The 21,553-nt window shown below is 36.0% G+C and overlaps 1 protein-coding gene across 1 annotated transcript in view; it reads right to left on the bottom strand.

The window, feature by feature from the left end:
* LOC113064452 (dymeclin-like) overlaps window positions 1-21,553 on the bottom strand; it is a 53,840-nt gene that overhangs the window by 29,540 nt on the left and 2,747 nt on the right. The window contains exons 4-11 of the mRNA XM_026235309.1: window positions 21,379-21,472; window positions 18,862-18,995; window positions 17,864-17,936; window positions 13,307-13,432; window positions 11,728-11,867; window positions 2,319-2,504; window positions 2,059-2,237; window positions 1,061-1,186 (exon numbers count right to left, since the gene is read on the bottom strand). Coding sequence (XP_026091094.1) covers window positions 1,061-1,186; window positions 2,059-2,237; window positions 2,319-2,504; window positions 11,728-11,867; window positions 13,307-13,432; window positions 17,864-17,936; window positions 18,862-18,995; window positions 21,379-21,472 — 1,058 coding nt within the window. The remainder of the gene's footprint in view (window positions 1-1,060; window positions 1,187-2,058; window positions 2,238-2,318; window positions 2,505-11,727; window positions 11,868-13,306; window positions 13,433-17,863; window positions 17,937-18,861; window positions 18,996-21,378; window positions 21,473-21,553) is intronic.

Here is a 21,553-nt window from a genome sequence, read left to right as displayed (position 1 = left end):
AGCACTGTTTACGAGCCAAAACATCACTAAACAAATATGTGGGTGGATTTGGATGTGAGAGACAACAAGAGATGTTTTTATTCATTAATTTTTTTACTATTTATTATGGATTATGGACTATTTCGGCCAGAAAAAATAAACTGTCTGAAGTTAAAAACGTCTTAATAATGGATGTGTTTCTTTCAAACTTGCAGCTTTTGTCTTCTCAAGACATGAACCGATGGACTGGAGGGCTGTGGATTATTATGATGTTTAATCAGCTGTTTGGACTCTCATTCTGACGGCACCCATTCACTTCAGTGGATCCATTGCTGAGACACTGATGCAATGCTACATTTCTGATGAAGATCTGTGTGTGGAAGACGACGTCACATCTGCAGCGCAGTCATTTAATTCATTTGCGTCACACTTTCCAAGAGGCAACAGTGTTTAAATAAAATGGTGAGAGATGCACAGAAAGAGATGGATGGAATACAAAAGGTCTCACTTTTTTTAGATGAAAATAGCCTTGGAAATGTGTCCTGGTACTAACAAAACCAGAGAATAAGCTAACAGTAAAAAAAATGAATAGTATTGCAACAAAATCCAGTTTGAAAACACTCTCGGCTAAATTTGGTCTTTTTTGGGGTTTTTTAGTTGTTGGAGCACAATGTACATTGCTGTAATTGTCTGCAAACCACAACCTTCAAACAAATGTTGATGTATAATCTGAAGTAAAAGTGTCTGTGTGTGACTTTTTATGAAAAACATGAGAATAACTGATGCATTGAAACAAAAACTGGCAAATTAATGTGCACGTGTGCATGCATATCACTGTTATTTCCAAATAGATCTGTAAAACTAAGCTTGATGGGAAAACAACTACAAATACAATCTGTCCTGCATAGGTTACACAAATATACTGAGCCAACACACACACACACACACACACACACACAGATGTGGAATCAGTTCCAGACTCAAACCTCTATCCAAACACATTCACACACTTCAAAACCATTTAAAGCAGATTCTTTTCTGTTTGAATCTGATTTCTGATTGGGGTTAACTGTGACCTCACCACTTCATGTATCGAGCGGTTGAAGGTGTCGTCTTCTGTGAGGATGAGGAGGATGATGAGGGCCATGTATACATGATGAGAGTTTCTCTCCTCGACATGATACAAGATCTCAAGAATCGGCAACACCTTCAGAGACAGAGAGACAAAATCCTTTACTATTGTAATCATTTATTTTTGATACCCGTTGCTGATATCTGAGAAAGCAGGGATGCCAATTGCTGATAAAAAGCTGACAGATATGATATCAAGCTACATCATTTAAAGACGCAGTTAAAACTACATGCATAACAATTGCTGAATTTAAATGTATATTTATTTTACGTAATATTTACTAAATTAGATACCATTTGAAAATAAATGTTATGAAAAATTTAAATTAAATATAAAATTTATTTAAAAAATTTAAAAAATATATTTAAATAAAGTCTGTAAATTAAAAAAGAAAATAAATACAATTTAAATAATTAAAATATTTTTTCTGTAAAATAAACAGATTTACACTTTGGATGGCAACGCCTTTATTTTGTAAAGAAACTTTTTATTTTGAAATAGCACTGGAACCAACCTTTCAGTCAGTAATATTTTTTTAAATAAAGTTTGCATTAATTTTACATACAGTACACAGTGAATATGACATCATGGTTTGAAATCAAGGTTTTAAAGTTTCGATCAGCGAGAGAGTGAATGAGAAAGTATTACAGCGTTCGCCTTTATATTACTACTAATAGAAAAGCAAATGCTACAATACTCATTTTTGTTTAAAAGTTCTAATGTATAATATTCTGACACATGGGCCAAACAGAAAAACGTATCAGCATATAATAATAATTAAAAAAAAATTACAAATATCGACCACTAAAAAGAACACACATCCCAGTCTCAGAAGCCCCGCCCACAGTGATTGATTGACAGGAGTCAGGAGTTTGCAGTTGCATTTGAATGAACGTATGCATGTGTTCTGCAAGCACTATGAAGTGCATATGCATGTATGCTCTCACCAGGTTCTCCATGTCCGTGCGGGACAGTATGTACGTCCTCATGTTGCTGTTCTGGTGCAGAAGCGTGTAGAGCAGTAACGTCACCTGGTCTGATTTCTGCTGCTCGTACAGCGCGGTGTACAGACTGTTAAAGTTGATCTGAAACGTGTGAGGCTGAGGAGACGGGATGGATGAGGAATCTGAAACACATAATAGAGATTCAGAGCAATTTCATTCAGTTCAATTCAATTCAAACTGTGATGGGAGCCAGTGTGGTTTACCTTGGGTGTTTTTGAAGCAGGTAACAGCCTGGCGGTAGGGGTTCGGACAGTCTGCTCCGTCGGTCAGATTGGCCAGAACCAGAAGCAATAGCAGACTCTGATTGGACAGCGGGTGAGTGTTCTGATCTAGCTCCGCCCCCGGCCTGCTGCCGACTCCGCCCAATGTGAACACGCTCCACAATCCACCTGAATAACACAGAAACCAATTACATCTGTTGGAAAATTATCAGCATGGAGTGACAATGGTGAAATGGTCACATCAAGCATTTATGACTCACATTATCCTTCATTCCTGTACTATTTGAGATACAAACATGAACAACATCTCAAATCTTGAGACTTGATGTTAGTCATTTTTCTGAGTCATCAGACTTATGATTTTTGATAAAATGGGTAGAAAAAGCCTACAGGAACTTAATCTTAAAAAGGTTGTATTATTTTAGTATTATTTATATACTATTGTAGTATGTATTAATATTTAGAATTGGCTTTTGTAATATTTTTAGTAATTGTATATGTTTTTGTCATTTGTATTATACTTTTAAATATTTAATATATTTAATATATGTAAAATATTTGTAATATTACATATAAAATATTTGTAATATATATATATAAGTTTTTTTTATTAAATTAAAATTACATTTAGTTATTTTTGTTTATTTACAAAGCTGAAATTTTTTAAAATTTAATTTAAAATAATTTTTACATTAAAATTGAATATAAGATGAGCTTAAAACTTACAAATGTTGCCTTGTCAATTAAATTAAATTTGCTAAATAATTATTTTAAAATCTATTTTAATAATAAATAAATAAATACACATATACATACACACACACACATACATATTATATATATATATATATATATATATATATATATATATATATACACACTACACACACACACACACACACACATATATATATATATGTATATATACACACATATATATACACACACACAATAAACAATTTTGTTTTTGGGTGCGAAAACCTTTAGTGTCTGGAAAAAAGGTTAAAAGTAGTACAGTATATGGTGCTTTTTCAACGGTGACACACTTAAAAGATGTGGCTTCAGGCCAGAAGCAGAATAACTGAGGCAGAAGATCATTCATGAATAGTGTAGTGGACAACCGGACGTAATAATAGCTAAAAAAAGGACAGTTTCTTCTCCCTCAAGAGCTAGAGCTCTTCTCAACATCACAGTCCAACCTTTTCTTCGGTTTAAATATACAAAGCATCTGTTTTGATGGCTGAAGATTAAAAACAAAATATCCATCATAATAATTGGTTTATATATATGTGTGACTTGATGATATCAACCAGTAAAGTTAATTGTTGCAGAAGCAGAGCAAGTCATTACATCCTGGCATGCACAATAAGACCAGGATCATGCAATATGAACATTATTTGGATGTTATGTTGACTTTAACACTGTGGAAACAAGATAAGTTGGATGTTTTCTGTCCAACGATGTACAAACAGCAGGCTGCTGATGACTAGTAAATGTTTTTAAACAGATTGTGAGAAACTAATCATTCAGGCATCGTATCGGATGGAACGGAAAGCGAGCGAGAGAGAGTTGAGATGGAAATGAGATCTGTCTCTGTCTAATCACTTGTGGCTGGACATCACGGCCCCGCCAGCAGACTGAAGCAGAGCCAGGATGTTAACAAACATCCAGCGCGAATAAAAACAACAACACTGGCAGAAAAACAGAGTAATGAAGAACACTGATAACAGTAAAGGTCACTGGACTGATATTATTGGCTGCATCTCATGACATCATCGAGTTCCGAATGTCTGGACGCCACGGCGACATCAGCCGACCAATCAGAGCGAGCGCAGACCCCAGTGCAGACTGTAATCTACTCATCAGAGCCAATCAGAAGCCTGTAATCGCTCTCAGACACACTGACACACTTTTATGACGGGAAAAATGATGGATGAAAAAACCCCTCTTTGATTAGCACTCAATCTCTCTTGCTCTTTTATAAACACACTCATATCTCTCATATGCTCTCAGTCTGTCTTGTGTGTGGTCCGTTTCACTCAGCGCAACACAAATATAATATTCCAAGAATGAGATATACACTCATAATTTATACCTTTTGTAGCACTTACTGTTTTCTCTGAAGCTTACTTACAGTTTGGACTTGGTTCTTAAGACCCCTACACACCTTAAGGGCCTCATTTCCAAAATCTATAACTTAATTATGACATTCCAAAATAGATCACTAGAGAAAATCAAAACAGAATGGACGGGAGAGTTGGAAATGAACATAACTGTAGACACTTGGGACAAAGCTGTGAACAGAATAAATAAGACTTGATCTTGTGCACGACTCAATCTGATTCGGATGAAAGTTCCCTACCGTATTCACTATAGTAAAACCAAACTGACTGAAATCTACCCAAATATAGATTAAACGTGATCGTTGCAATGCATTTACGGCAGATCTAAGCCATATGTTCTGGTCATGTACTAAACGGTTTAAACTCAGCATTTAATTTGAGAATTCAGCCTAACACAATGATGGCTTTGGTTGGAGTTACAGGTGATGACATTCACATAACTAAAGATGAGAAAATGCCTTGGCGTTTGCAACATTAATAGCTAGAAGAAGAATTCCTTTAGAGTGGAACTCACCAGCACTGTGACTTAGTGATGTAATGTTTCTCTAAATACTGAAAAAAATCTAATATTTTCTCAGAGGATCAACCAGAACGTTTTACAAACCATGAGATCCTTTAATAATCTATATCAAGAAGAATGTGCTCCTCCAACTTTAAGCCAACTTTTAACTCTTATGTTTCTGCACTGCAGATGCTCTGGGGGTCTCTGTGTGTGTGTGTGTGTGTGTGTGTCCTAGAGTGATTATTGTGTGCTCTGTTAACAGAGCAGCAGATAAATGAAGACATCATGGCTGGGAACACACATGCAGACACACACACACACAAACACACACACACGCAGACACACACACGCAGACACACACACACACACACACACGAGCAGACACACACACACACACACACAAGCAGACACACACACACACACACACGAGCAGACACACACACACACACACACGAGCAGACACACACACACACACACACACGAGCAGACACACACACACACACGAGCAGACACACGCACGCAGACGCACACACACGCGCAGACACACACACGCGCAGACCCACACACACACGCGCAGACACACACACACACACGCGCGCACACACACACACACACACACACACACACACGCGCGCAGACACACACACACACGCGCAGACACACACACACGCGCAGACACACACACACACACGCAGACACACACACACACACGCAGACCCACACACACACGCGCAGACACACACACACACACGCGCGCAGACACACACACACACACGCGCAGACACACACACACGCGCAGACACACACACACACACGCGCGCAGACACACACACACACACGCGCGCAGACACACACACACACGCGCGCAGACACACACACACACACGCGCGCAGACACACACACACGCGCGCAGACACACACACACGCGCCCAGACACACACACACACGCGCAGACACACACACACACGCAGACACACACGCGCAGACACACACGCGCAGACACGCGCGCAGACACGCGCGCAGACACACACACACACACGCGCGCAGACACACACACACACACGCGCGCAGACACACACACACACACGCGCGCAGACACACACACACACACGCGCGCAGACACACACACACACACGCGCGCAGACACACACACACACACGCGCAGACACACACACACACACGCAGACACACACACACACACGCAGACACACACACACACACACGCAGACACACACACACACGTCCAAGTCCTCCCATAAGAGTCCTCATCTCTCTCGGAGCATGTCAATTCAAAACTTAACAGTGTCTGATTTATTACTCATTATAAAGTCTGAGGCAAACATCAGATCCAGGAACAGAGTCTGATTTTGTCTTAAAGAGACACACACTACTGTAATTTCACATCTGCTGCCTGTTACGGAATTAAAAATGGCATTAAAAACTCCCACAGAGCAAATTCTTTAACAATAACAAAAAATATGGGGTTATTAAGTGATGGTTTATGCTTCTGAAGCAATATTTTACCAAATTCTTGGTGAATTCATCTAGCTCAGGACTTTTATGCTCAATACCACAGAAACACTTCCTTACCGGGTTGAATTGAGCATCTGACAATCTTTGAATTGTGATTCCCGACTAAACTACAAAAGCACTTCCTGTCTGCAGCAAAAGCCCACCATTACTTCCTGTCAAGACGGTTACAGCAGGAGGCAATCTGGTGTTTGATCATGCAAGATGGGTGCCAAGATGTTCTCAGTGGATTCTAAGGTGGTTGCTTACTAATCAATGCACTTTAAAAAGCTAAGAGTTATCAGTAATATTAGCCCAAAAAGCATGCTATCTGTTTATCATTCTCCACTTCTCTCTCTTTCGCTGTAATCTGCTAATCCCAATGTGTTCCTGAAAGGTTTTATTTTGGTGTGAAATGAGACCTGATCATGTTTTGGTGAGATGCACCATATTTGGTCCGTCTCAGAGAGGAGAAAGAAGAGAAGTGAATGATTATAGACGATCATAAGAGACTCCAGGATCTCCCATCGGCTCGGGGGAAACATCAACACCCCAGCTTCACACACATCACCAACCCTGATTTATGAAGTTTCCCAGAGAGCATTGCACGCTAAATACTATCATTTATCTCTTTTTGAGGGCGGTTTAGTCTGGCGTCGCTCTCAAACTAGATAGAACGGTGACCGACATTATGAACATACATAGTTTTATCCATTAAAAACACTGATGAAATGACCCGAGCACGATTTTGTTTCCTGTGTTGATGGGATTTCCTATTGAAACAGGAAGTTTAGACTAATAAACATGGATTAAAAACCAAAAAAACTCCATAGAAGCTCAACTGAATCCTTGTCCTTTGATGCTGCCAACAATACAAATACGGGAAGGAATATATTTTAATGCATTTTTTTTTTTTTTATATATAGACAAAATACGAGGTTATCCATCACATTCCTGTTTCTAGAGCAACTCAAATTTTGTAAAATGACCATAAGCTGTTTCTCAGACGCCATTGCTGAATGTTAAATGTGGTGCGTTACTATGCATTGATTTAATAAACGATGTAATCCGAACGCAGCCCTGGCTCACAGCGAGTGAGCAGGTGGGTTAATAACGAGATAAGTGATTATGATTGGCTAAGGCAGAGTCATGTGTTTCATGGTAGCCAATCAGAGCCAGTGTTTTTACACACATGCCAGCACACGCACCAGTGGCGCAAAACACACACACACACACACAAACACACAAACAAAAGAGATTTGCAGCAGCAGCAGAGATGGCGAGTCAGGAGCAATCCGATGAAAAGTTGGCATTTTCAAGGTGGAGATATAAGCACTACTTCAAATTCATTGTGGTCAAAGGCAAGAACGTGCATGTAATGTGTGACACACATCTACAAAGCTAGTGGCCAAAAACACTTTTCTTACAAAGATAATACTTGAAGTGCAGGATAAAACTCTTGCTGTCTGTTGACGTGCAATAAATATTGAAAGTTATGTACCGGTCTGTTCTACTCATTTCAACTGACTTGTGAAAACTGCTAACAAAAAAAATTTTATTTGACATATAGCATTTTTTATTTTATTTTACAGTAACGCAAATAGTTACTTTCCTTGGTAACGAGTTACTTTTATTATAGAGTAATTCAGTTACTTTTTGGAACAAGTAGTGAGTAACTATAACTAATTACTTTTTTAAAGTAACCTTCCCAACAGTGGACGGGACTGACACACAGGGCTTGTGTCTCCATTTAGCCGGCCTGATTTACCCGTCAGACAATGAAGACACGCTGTCTGGATTGCGCACACACACACACACACACGTCATCTTGGCACTGACTCACAGCTGTTAACAAGCTCATTTTGTATCTTCTGGCCAGTCTGGTGTCAGTCGGTGATACACATAGTTCTAGACTCTAATCACACTTCTGACTAACTGTGAAATTAAACCGACAGAAAAAGACAGAAATGAGACCTTTTAATATCTTCAATTTTTCTAGACATCATTTAATTCCGCTTCAACGGTTTCAGTTTACATTTATTTGAATGCAATGGTTTTCTTGTTTTTCTAGTTTCAGTTTAGATATAGTTTTTAAATCAGTCAATATTAAAGTTTAAAAACTTTTTCTTTTTTTTTTTACAATTAGTTTTCATTTTAGTTCTAATGTTACTTTGACAACGCTGGGCTTGCGCTCGCATGCAGCATTCAACACTCCACCAGATGTTGCAAATATATATTTCTTCTCATTATTATTATTTTATGCAAATATTGTCGAATTGTGTCTTATTTACGATTAAGCTTTTTCAAACTAAGCTTGCTTAAACTACCATCTTAATATTTCTGACTAAAATAAAGATAAATTTAATTGCCCTGTTCTACTTGTGATTGTATGTGAAGTCTAAATCAACCACAACTTTAAAATGCGTTGCAATTTCTCCTAACTCAAGATCAGTGTTGTGGGTAACGCGTTACAAAGTAACGCGTTAGAGTACTCTAATTACTTTTTTCCTGAAATGTGTAACTTAACGCGTTAGTTTCGTGCGGAAGTAATCAGTAACTTCGTTATTTTTTTAAAAAAGTAATACGTTATTTTAAGGAAAGGAAAATCCCGACTGCAGCCTGCTTTTTGTCAGACAGTAGGCGTAGGTCTACTGTGCCACCTGCGGGTGTATCAGCGGAGCCGAAGCTCTGGAGCCGAAGTCAATGGCTGTGATACGTCTGTGCCCTGCGCCTGACCCTGTGTGTGTGTGTTTTTTTTTTTTTTTTTTTTCGAACTCCCGTCTAGATGGCAGAGAGGACAGCGTTTGGTTTATGGAAGTACGCACATTATTTTCAATTTGTCAACGAAAAAGAAAAGAACATAACGGTAAAATGCACACTCTGTGAGTGACACTTTAATAATAATTAGTTCGGCTATTAAGCGATTTGTCATTTGCCTGTGTGGCAGTGAAGGATTTAATTCGGTCGGTTTGTTATCATTTTTGTTTGACAGGCAGATGTTAATTTCTGTTAGATCGTTGGCTGGCTGGTTGTTCATCATTTCTAAATGGATTTAAATCTGCAAGCCTGTTTAAGGTTGTGTTTACAAGTAAGCATACTTGTACTTTGATAACTGCATTATGTAAAGTTAAAGAAAAATCAGGAGTTATCTTGTGGTGCTCATTATATACAGTAGCCTAGGCTACCCGGGCTGGGTAGGTGCGAGTTTTGATTAATAATATGTTCTGTGATAATAAATAAATAAAACGCCATGTGGAATAGCCTATTGCTGACTAGCTATCCTGTTATTGTTATCCTGCAGTGTTAATTTAGTCGGATGACTGACGTTATTCATTGTCGGAAGTCACGACTTTTAGGTGCATTTAAAGGGGCCGGGGGCTGTGTCTGTCATGTGTGAGCCGCTGCGAACTGCTTTTAATTTTTGGTAACGCATGAGTACTCTAACACGTTACTTTTATGAATAGGTAACGCTGTATCATAACTGATTACTTTTAATTGATGGTAACGTTGTAACCTAACTAACTACTTTCCAAAGTAACTATACCCAACACTGCTCAAGATCACATGATCACAATCAGAAATCTCTTTAGTCTGAGCAGTCTGGCTGATTACGACTTGAATTCATTATTATTATTTTTTTTTCTGAAAAATCCTGTCATACGTGCACAAACTGACAGTCACCACTTATAAGCTACTACTAAATATTGTAGAAACGTAATTTTTTTCTGTAAAGTTGCTTTGTAACGATTTGTATTGTAAAAAGCGCTATACAAATAAACTTGAATTGAATTGAATCTCTTCCGTGAAGTGACCATTGCACAGTACTTTCGCTAACAATCATATATATATATATATATATATATATATATATATATATATATATATATATATATATATATATATATTTATTTTAGGGCCGGGACTTTAACGCGTTAATTGAGATTAATTAATTACACAAAAAATAACTTGTTAACTAAGATTAATTAATTACAGAAAAAAAATTCCCGCTTTTTAAATAACTTATTTTTTGCACCGCGGAACGTTTCTCACTGGATGAGTTTCGGCGGGACCGATTATACTGGAGCACCAACTAGCGTTCGCATATAGCCTCATGTATCACCTCAACGCAAAACATATAGCAGCTAGCGTGGACTTTACACTTTATGTTGAACTATGTATTATTTTGTTGGTGCAACAGTTTATGTTGAACTCTTTATTGTTTTGGCCAAGGTTATTGAGAGTTGGACTTAGTATGTTATGGCCTCCGAAGCAACAGAGAGATGTTTTCTAATAGTCAGTGTTTCTAATGTTTTATATATATATATATATATAAGCTTCCTGAATTTCTGAAATGTACTATTTCTAAATTGTTTCTAAATATGCTATTGCTACACTTCATGGCAAAAATTGCACTGGTCTGCTAGACTTGGTTGAACAAAAATAAACAATATTTTGTTGCTTAAGCTTATGTATTCAGTCATTATTCAACGGTATACTATAAATCCATGTGAAAAAAAATTACTTCTCACTGTTCTCAGGTCAAATATTTATATGCGATTAAAATGCGATTAATTTCGATTAATTAATTACAAAGCCTCTAATTAATTAGATTAATTTTTTTAATCGAGTCCCGGCCCTAATATATATATATATAAATATAAAATGATTCAAAAACTAAAAAAAAGAACACATTAAACAACTAAATTGGAGGAGTGTGTAACTCTATATTGAGTAAATGATTCAGCCAAGAGTCCATACAATGAAAAGTGTGTGAAGTGAAAAAAAAAACTAAACAAAAAAACTAGAAACCCTTTATCAGAGTGATAAAAGACCAAGCTGAACCAAATGGGCATGTGAATCAGATGCAAATTCAGGAGAAACGGACTGAAGGGTTATTTACAACTAAAACAAATATTATTATCTGAAAGAGTAAATCAGACCCTGTTCAACCTCTACAGAGCCGGACACAGGCATCATTTAAGCAAATTATAACCAACTCACCTCACCACAGTCATCCAGAGCTTCAGTGCTTATACACACTACTCAAGGAAGAGCTTCCCTTAAAAAATGAATCTTTTCAGTGAATCAGTTGATTCAGATCTGAATGATTCATTCACAAAAGCTTGGTGCATCAAACAAAAAGGAATAAAACTGTATTGCTTCAATATCATAATAATAATATATTGAACTCAAATGACAAACGGGAGTGATGTGTGTTTAATAGGCGTGAGATCAGGACAGAGTGTGTTTAACTCACTGGCGACTCCAGATGCGAGTCCGTACAGAAGACCTCCTCCGTCTGTCTGCGTCTGCAACACTTGAGCGGCTGGAGGACATTTCTCCTGTCTGATGAAGTTATACAGCAGCGTCTTCACCAGACGACTCGTCAGAGACAGACTACAGACAGAGAGAGAGTTAGCAAACCCACTGTATTCACTAAACACTTATGCACATATTACTGTTAACTAAAACTATAACATCTAAAAAAATAAAATAAATGCATTTTTCTTTTTAAGCTGAAGTTAAACAGATCATAAATATTAAATTAAAGAGTTGACATGAAAATGTACAAATTTTGGCTGATGAAACTGGAGTACTAAGATTACTCAAACTAAAAGTGAAATAAAAATAAAGCATATATCATGTTTATAAAATAAAAATTAAAGCACACTATGATTAAAACAGAAAATATTATTTAAATTATGAATAAATATTACATAAATAATACTAAAGTAACTTTTTAGAAGACACTTTTTAAAGCTAGAACTATGCACAAAACCATAATTAAATATCTCATTGAAACCTGTGCCTTAAAAATATTTATATTAAGTCAATTTCGATGTCAAACACGCCTCTTTTCTATGTACATTTGGCTTTTTAGTTAAAATGTGATGGTAAACAGTATTTTATTTAGAAGCAACATAAATGTACATTTTCAGAATGATCATATAAATAAAAAAATATATAAACGAAAAAACTAATAAAAATATAAAACAGCTCTAAATATATAAGTTATAAGTGGCATATACACAGATGCATAATGTAGTCAAGTTCATGTTTGACATTTTAAAAGTCAAGATTAAAAGTAGTTTGTTGTTCTTTTTTTGATTGCAAGAACATAAAAAAAGAATCTGAAAACTGGAGAAAATATTATATTTTCAGTATAGCTTTGGGTTATATAGCTTTAGCGTCTGTGAACCAAACAAAGAATATCAAGAGAAAAACATTTAATTAAAGTAACATGGAAATGTGTGTTTTTGGTTTCTAGAAATTGAAGGAATGATGCATTATTATCAGTGTTCATTCGTTCACTAGATGTCTTTTCTGTCATGTATTTGCATGGAGTCCGTCTCAGTCCTAAAGACACTGGAGAGGTTTGACGAGCGTTCGTTAATGACCTCAGTCGTGCAAGCTCAGCTAACGAGGGAACTTTAAAAGCTGTGTATCACTGGTGCGATGCAAACGAGCCCTTCGGGTGAACTCAAGCGAAGCTCCAGACGAGAGCATCTGGTGAATTAATGAACACCCTCATTTGCATATGAAATGGCAGCGCTTGACAGTCGTCCTTCTGTTAATGCGGTCAGGGGGCCACAATACCACACTGGGACAAACTTCAGAAGAATAAAACACCGCGGTAGGCAACAACTTTTCACTCGTATCAGCTCAAGTTCAGAAGTTTATGATGCATCACTGTAACTCAATGAGACGAATCCATTCAGATGTGTAGAATATCACTGCCTAACAATTAGTTTAACTACTAGTCTTTTGCATTGTCAGACGTGTAGTCCTTTACATGCACATGGTTAAAGATCTAGAGAAGTGGGTTTTTTGCTCACCATCGTCCTCTGGTCAGGTAGCCGTAAATAAGCCCCTCCCTCAGAACCTCTTTGTGGAAGAGCTGATAGGACAGCAGCACTAGGAGGGTGGTCACAGCTTCAAACAGGATGTTGTAGGTGATGTCGCTACAGAAACCGACACATGAGACACATTAATGCAGGCTTTTATGGTAATGAGCCAATCGCTGCTGTGCATTACAGTGATTTTACCATGGTCAAGAGGGGTTTCAGTTTTATAAAGATTGTAAAAGACAGATGGTCAGTAAATAATATGGACCCTGGAGGACAAAACCAGTCTTAAGTTGCACAGGTATATTTGTAGCAATGGCCAAAAATACACTGTTTGGGTCAAAACTATCGATTTTTCTTTTATGCCAAAAATGATTAGGATATTTAGTAAAGATCATGTTCTGTGAAAATATTTTGTAAATTTCCTACCATAAATATATATATATATATAAATATAGCAATGGATGCTATATATATGCATTGCAAAAGACTTAATTTGGATGACTTTAAAGGTGATTTTCTCGATATTTAGATTTTTTTGCACCCTTAAGATTCCAGATTTTCAAATAAACCAAACAAAGCCAAAATAGCAAAAAAAAAAATTAAAAAAAATTCAAAACAAACAACACAAAAAAAGTTAAAAAATATGTAAAAAAAAAATACATAAAAAAATAAAAAGCTTTGTATAATTTGTTAAAATGAAACATTTTCTGATCATTAAAATGTTAGGCATCATTTTCAAAGCAAAATTTAATTCGGTGCAATATGAGTTTGATATGAAGATGATGTTATCACATTCCCAGTATAATGAACTCCTAAAGTAAACTCAGTACCCCCTATCATTCTCCAAACACACACACACACACACACACACGCAGAACTCTTTCTTGCTTTCTATTGTTCCTCATTTCCTTCTTTCAGATTTCTCACTTCACTTCCACTTCCCAGTGCTGTGGGAAGAAATACAACGTATTACATTACAAGTTAACAAGTTTGCAATTAAAAAACACTATCACTTCAGACTCCAGGATGTTTTGAGTGGACTTGACTCGGCTCAGACGGTGTTTTCATGTTCAGATTGAGGCTAATAGACTTAAACAAGGTCAGACGTGCCAAACTGAGATGGCTTTACTATAAACAATATAATAAATACACTAGAGAGGAGGGATATGAATGACGGATCCAGTTCTGAAGAAATCTGAGCGCACTAATTCCATGTTGGCCTTTTTTTAATTCAAAATAAAAAATATGCAGAAAATAATTTCTCAATGAAGACTTTCTATTAACACAAATCTGCCATCTATTGTAAAAAGCATTTTGCCAAAAGTGGATATGCAAGTTTTTCCATCGGAGAGCGATGAAATGCATAATTGTGAGCCTTAAATTTCAGTCGGTCCTTTCTTGCATGGCCTCTGAGGTCATATGGACTTCCTTTATGGTGCATTTATATCCTTTCATTGTATGTATATTTTAATTGCATGAAAAAAGCAGCTTAACATTATCTATTGTGTTTTACAGAAGGATAAACTTTGGAACAACGTGTAAATGGTTTCTGGTTGATCAAATGCTCTACTGTACTGTGTCTCTGCAGCTTTTCTACTGCTTGTTTTGATCGGTGTGGTAATTTGAGCAACATTTCACAATATCCTTCACAACAGCGCGATAAGAATCCTGTTTCCAGCTACAGAATCGCTCAAAAACACGTAGCATGGAGCGAGCCGGGGCTCTGAACGTGACCCGCGCCTGACTTCTCTCATTCAGCACGTAGTGAGGAAACCAGACGAACGGCAGCAGAAACACACATGGGACAACAACAGCAGACTGAACTCTGTTATAATACAACTACTACACAACACACTTTCTCATGTGAGACAGCGAAATTAACACGCTTCATTTCAGACCCAAATTAAACTCGCCATCATTTTTACGTGACGTTCCTCACTTTCTTCTGATTTGCAAACTCAGTCTCTTTATTCGTCAAGATTGTCTTTTGACTAACATAGATGATCTCTTTTTTATTATGTAAATTATTTTTTGAAGGTAACATTGCTTTTATAAAACATTGGAAACAACAATATTGTAACAAATACAAATATTAAAATAAATAATTATATTTGGGTGATTCTGACACAAATCTCAAAACACATCCAGGTCACATTTCACCCAAATATTTTAATATTTTTTGTATAAATACTAATGAATATATTAAATAAATATTAATTAATGATGCATTATACAATGCATAAAATGACATAATTAAAATAAATACATTTTATGCAAATATTACACAAATATTAAAATAAATTAATATAAAATAAAATATTAATATTTAAAAACATGATCCAAACAAACTGATCACATAAAAATTCATAATTAATCAAATCCACAATATAATATTTTTAATTATGTCTTGTTGGTCAAGACTGTCTGTATGCAGATGTTTGGTGATAATCTTTTTTTTATCACTTAATTTGTTTATTTTTGAAGATAATATCTGGAATATTTATGGATATAGACCGTGTGAATCTTTATCTGCTGCAAACTTGGAGCGAAGACTTTATAGTTTTTTTCGTTATAATGAAAGAGATGCACTTATGAATTGTGCTTAATAAACTCACAAATGCGTATTAATAAGGTAAACGGGCAATTAAATGGCTAAATGGTGAGAGAAACACACAGTTTTTCCAACATCATCAGCGCCGCACAACTCATCTGGATTTAATACGATTTTTATTGGAAGCTGGGAGGAACACAAGGACGCTCTGGAAAACGGGAAACAGATTGAGATTCATGAGAGCGGTTAAATCAATCTGTCCTTTAAATACATAAAAACATGCAGAAGGAGAGCTGAATAATGCAGATCTGCTGTGCCGCTGTGTTCGTGTGTGTGTGAAGGGCGTCACTCAATAAATCATGGCTTCATGCATGAAGGTGTCCTCCACTCAGGTGTGTAAATGACAGCGGGTCACACAGAGGTCTGACGAGACACATGGGCGCTCACGGCGAGTGGAGAACACATTGCGAGTTTCAAAAAACGGAAAGAGAGCATTTACGTTTTGCGCCATTTTTAAAGGAATAGGTCACCCAAAAATTAAAATTCCCTGAAAATATGCTCACCCTCAATCCTTTCGTAGTATGTATTCTTGGAATGGAGCAGATTCAGCATTGCATCACTGTCTCACCAGTGGATGCTCTGCAATGAATGGGTGCCGTCAGAATGAGACCACTCCTGTTACACCACTCCTGTTCATCAGTTAATGTTTTGAGGAGCCAAAAGCTGCGTGTTTATAAGTGTTTATAAGCCAAAAGCTGCGTGTTTATAAGTGTTTATAAGCCAAAAGCTGCGTTTATAAGTGTTTATAAGCCAAAAGTTGCATGTTTATAAGTGTTTATAAGCCAAAAGCTGCGTTTATAAGTGTTAATAAGCCAAAAGCTGCATTTTTATAAGTGTTTATAAGCCAAAAGCTGCATTTTTATAAGTGTTTATAAGCCAAAAGCTGCATGTTTATAAGTGTTTATAAGCCAAAAGCTGCGTTTATAAGTGTTTATAAGCCAAAGCTGCATCTTTATGTGTTTATAAGCCAAAGCTGCATCTTTATAAGTGTTTTTAAGCCAAAAGCTGCGTGTTTATAAGTGTTTATAAGCCAAAAGCTGCGTGTTTATAAGCCAAAAGCTGCGTGTTTATACGTGTTTATAAGCCAAAAGCTGCGTCTTTATAAGTGTTTATAAGCCAAAAGCTGTGTGTTTATAAGAAACAAATGCATCATTAAGGCTTTTAATTTTAAACTGTTGCTTATGCCCAAAATACAAGATCAGAATCTATTATAATGCTTGAAAAAATCCATCTCCTGTTGTCTTTTACTTCAAAATCCAGCCACATATTTGTGTAGAGCTGTTTTTTGGCGCGTAAACCAGCGCTTGATCTGTGCAGATTTCTCTCCTGATTCAGACCAGAACACATTATTTTAGATGAACTCATATTTCAGCTGGAAGCAACAGTTTGAAATTATCATCTTGATGATGGATTTTTTTCTTACAAACACGCAGCTTCTGGCTTCTCAAGACATTAACTGATAAACTTGTGGATTATTGTGATGTTTTTATCAGCTGATTGGACTCTCATTCTGACGGCACCCATTCACTGCAGAGCATCCATTGCTGAGCAAGTCATGCCGTTAAAGGAATAGTTCACCCAAAAATTAAAATTACCCAATGATTTACTCACCCTCAAGCCATTATAGGCGTTTTATGGCTTTATTCTTTCAGACAAATACAATCAGAGTTATATTAAAAAACATCCTGGTCCTTCCAAGCTTTAAAATACCAGTGAGCAGCCTAAAAAAGGTGCGTCCGTCCATCATTAACAGTGCTCCACATGGCTTTGGAGGGTTAATAAAAGCCTTAAACCACAATCTCTAGCTTCCCGGTAACTGTCACACATGATTTCATGAGAGATTGGCGTCCAGCGGATGACATAGGAGAGAATATGCAAGCTTTAAAAAAACAGATCAGGACAAGACAAACACGCAGTTCTTCTCTGGTACTCACAGAAGCGGCACTTCAACGATGAGATGCACCAAATTAGAGACCAGCTCCTCCAGAAGATCCTCACAGATGGAGTCTTTAAACAAACACACACACACACACACACACTTCAAAACACTAGCTGCACAGGTTTTAACTGAGGTTATCATGATCTAAATATATGCTGCTATGGCTAGTGTTAATAAATCTCAAACAGTCAGAATAATTCAATTAAATTCAAGTTAAATGAGGCTTTTACAATTATTACAGACGGTACTGTTTTGATGAGGAACATGAATTTACTTCTGCATCCTAACTCAAGCTGCTACTACTGTCAAATGTGCATTTCTAAGAGACAAAAATACATAATATTTTTAATCTTTATTATGTATTATGCATTGCAAACTGTGCTGGAGATATGCATCAAAGACAGGAACACAAACCGTTTCATGATCTGAAACAATAACACTCATTACAAAATGCATTTAATTGCAATTAATAATATAAATGCAATTAATTATTTTTATTTGGATATTTATTTTGTTAAGGGGAAATGACCGGAAAAGAGAAAATAATTAAAAATGTAAAGTGTTTGTCATGTTCTGACCACAATTATTAGTCTGGCTTCTACACCTTTCACTTAGAAGCAAAAATCTGCCTTTAAACTTTACAGAAATAAACATTTGATAATTATCGATATGCAAAATTTTATCGCACAGCCCTAATGGACACAGTCTCAAAACGCTGAAAAGTTGAATCTGACAAAACTTTCCTGTTGGAACATCTGTAAATATAAATGTACACGAGCAAACAATGAAGAATTGTGTTTTTATTAACTAGCATCAACAAAGATTAATAAAAAAAATGTAAACTTTTTAGCTCAAGTGTGACCAAAACAAATCATTAAGGTAAAAAAAAAAAAAGTATTTGTGTGTGAACTGGTTTGGCTATATTTGAGAGGGTCAAATATAACTGAATGGACAAATGAATTAGAATAAATGAATTGAGTTTGTGTGTGTTACCGTAGGTTCCCGGCGCCCTCTCCTGGTGGGAGAACTGTAAGTGCAGCTCTTCTTCACTCATCTCTCTGATGAAGACCTTCAGCAAACAGCGCACCAGGAACAAAGCATTATGGGCCTGCCAGATGAACAACTGACTAGAGAGAGAGAGAAACAGATAATTACTGATCTACAGCAGCCTGTGAACTGTGGCTGAACATCTCTCACACACACACCCTGCGGTTCACGATCAAAACACACACACACACACACAGTGCTTTACCCTGTCAGTGGTTTGGGATCATCCTTTACTAAAACAACACACACTCAGACTGTCACCACACAATGATTAACAGGGAGAAACCGCTCATACCTGCAGATATAAGCAGTTTATGTTTTTGAAGTGCAAATAAAATCTACATCCAACTGGATGCAGTAATTTGAGCTTTTTTTCCATCAGGCATATTTAAACAGTTAAGATTTCTGCACACACACACAAAAATAACTGCATAGTTTATTATTAACTATTTGCATCCATTTGATTAATTAAATAATCATTTTCAAAATACATTTATTAACATTGCTCAGAATCAACATAAATATGTTAATTGTGCAAACAAGCAGAAGATTTATTTATCATTTTACGCCATATCAGCATTAAAAGCTATATTCACGGCTCTGATAAACTGTAACATGATAAGACTGAAAATAATCTTCATAATACCAATTGAAATTCTTATATTTCTCTAGGAGAAAAAAAAAGCCTATTAATGTACTTTGAGTAAAAACATTTTCTAGCAGCATTTAGAGCAGGACGCTCTTTTAAGATACACTTACAAAAGACTTCACATAATCACATACAGTAAATCTACATGCATGACCAATTCTAGCTGTAGAATGAGCAATATTGAATTATTTAAACTAAGAGATTGATGACAAATAAAAATGTAAAACACATTTAGTTCATTAGTATTATGAGAGAAATTTGACCGGTCTGATTTCTGCATGACAGACAAATATGACATTTTTAATTAACTTTATAAGTTTGTTTAGGTTGAAACTGCATGATCTAAATGCATGGAAATTTTAAATGCAATTCTAACACAATTTTAGGCCTTAAATGTTTTGTTGGAGTGCATCAGCTGATCCTGGATCAGAAGGGTTTGATCTCTGCACAGAGTCTGCTGGTTCACATGTGTGGTGGGTCACTCCCTGCTCTGGATTGATGCTACAGCAACACAAGCATCAGCTCTGGCGGTGTGTGTGTGTGTGTGTGTGTGTGTGTGTGTGAGACGCCGTGGGCTGCACCGTGGCTATTCCCATGGGAAAATCACATCAGAAAACATCCTTATGGCATAAGTCCTGAGTGACTAGTGAGTGTCAGAAAGCCTGTGTGGGAAAAGATGCTTAAAAAGAATATATTTCTCAAAATCTCACAGACTTTCTGACCATCTGAGAACCACAAACACTGAATCTCAATAGCCACTTTCACACACAAAAATGTTCACAAAAAATAGTCTGATTCACTTTGTACACATTGTATAGAAAGTGTTACCAGGGCTATTATCATTAACTAAAATTAACAGTTAAAAAACAATTTTGTTACTTGAAATAAAATATTAAAATAATTGCTAATTTAAGCTATTTACAATTATTTAAATAACATTTCTTATTCTTATTTAACTTGATAATAAAAAAAAAATCTAAAATCTGTGTATGCATATATATATATATATTATATATATATATATATAAATAAATGAAGAAAAAAAAACACAAATTACAAAAAAATTCCTACACAAAAAAATAAAAGAATAATAATATGATTAGTTTCTGAAGGATATTAAAATAACACTGATGACAACCAGGAGTTTTATATTGGGTATTGTGATGACTTGTTATTGTGCAAGAAACATTTTCTTGCAGAAAAGAAAAATAAAATTAACAAATTTTGCTAAATTTAGGATAAGGTTTAAAACAACGCATACAGAAAAGTTACAAAAAACATGTACCTGCTTGATGCAAAAACACGTAATGTGCAAATAAATAAAAATGGAATAAGCCAAACTTCTAAATTTAATATTATATTTCCAGGTTCTCAGAAGCAAAAGTTGTCTTAACTGAATAAACTTCTATGCTGGTGAATGGAAACTACAACAAATATGATTTTTTTTTGCATTCCCATTTCCCCCAAAAGCAAATGAAAAAAGCCAAGAATGCATTTTTCTATGACTTTAAAAAAAATAATAATAAAAAAAAACCATTGATTGATTAAAGAAAGACATGTCAGCAGTGTTAACTAGTTTCTCGTAATTTATTTTTGGCAAGATAAGAAAACACAAATACAGTGTTATAAATGTACTTCAACTTTTTTAAAGAAAATGTACAATGTTAATAACTGTGGAAATTTATTACTCATGGAGAAAAGTGAATGAGAATCAGTGTGGAGTATTTCGGTTTTCATGCAACAGGTTTTAAATACTATATATTTATAAAAAACAGTCTTATATGCACACATTATTGAAGAGGGATCTCACTTACTCTTGGCATTCTGTGGAGATCTTCAGTTCTTTGGTTCTGCTGAGAAAAACTCTCACCAGCGCCCTGAAGTTCCCAGACCTGGGGTTGTTCTGAACTATAAAGGACAGACAGATGATCAAAAACACAAAACATCGCTGCCCATCTTTAGGGTTTCAGGATAAGAGCTCCTTAACCA

Source organism: Carassius auratus, chromosome 46, assembly GCF_003368295.1.
Source record: "Carassius auratus strain Wakin chromosome 46, ASM336829v1, whole genome shotgun sequence".
NCBI classification, from domain to species: domain Eukaryota; kingdom Metazoa; phylum Chordata; class Actinopteri; order Cypriniformes; family Cyprinidae; genus Carassius; species Carassius auratus.
Note: the sequence above shows the minus strand (reverse complement) of the source record. Positions and strands in the feature narration are given on the sequence as shown.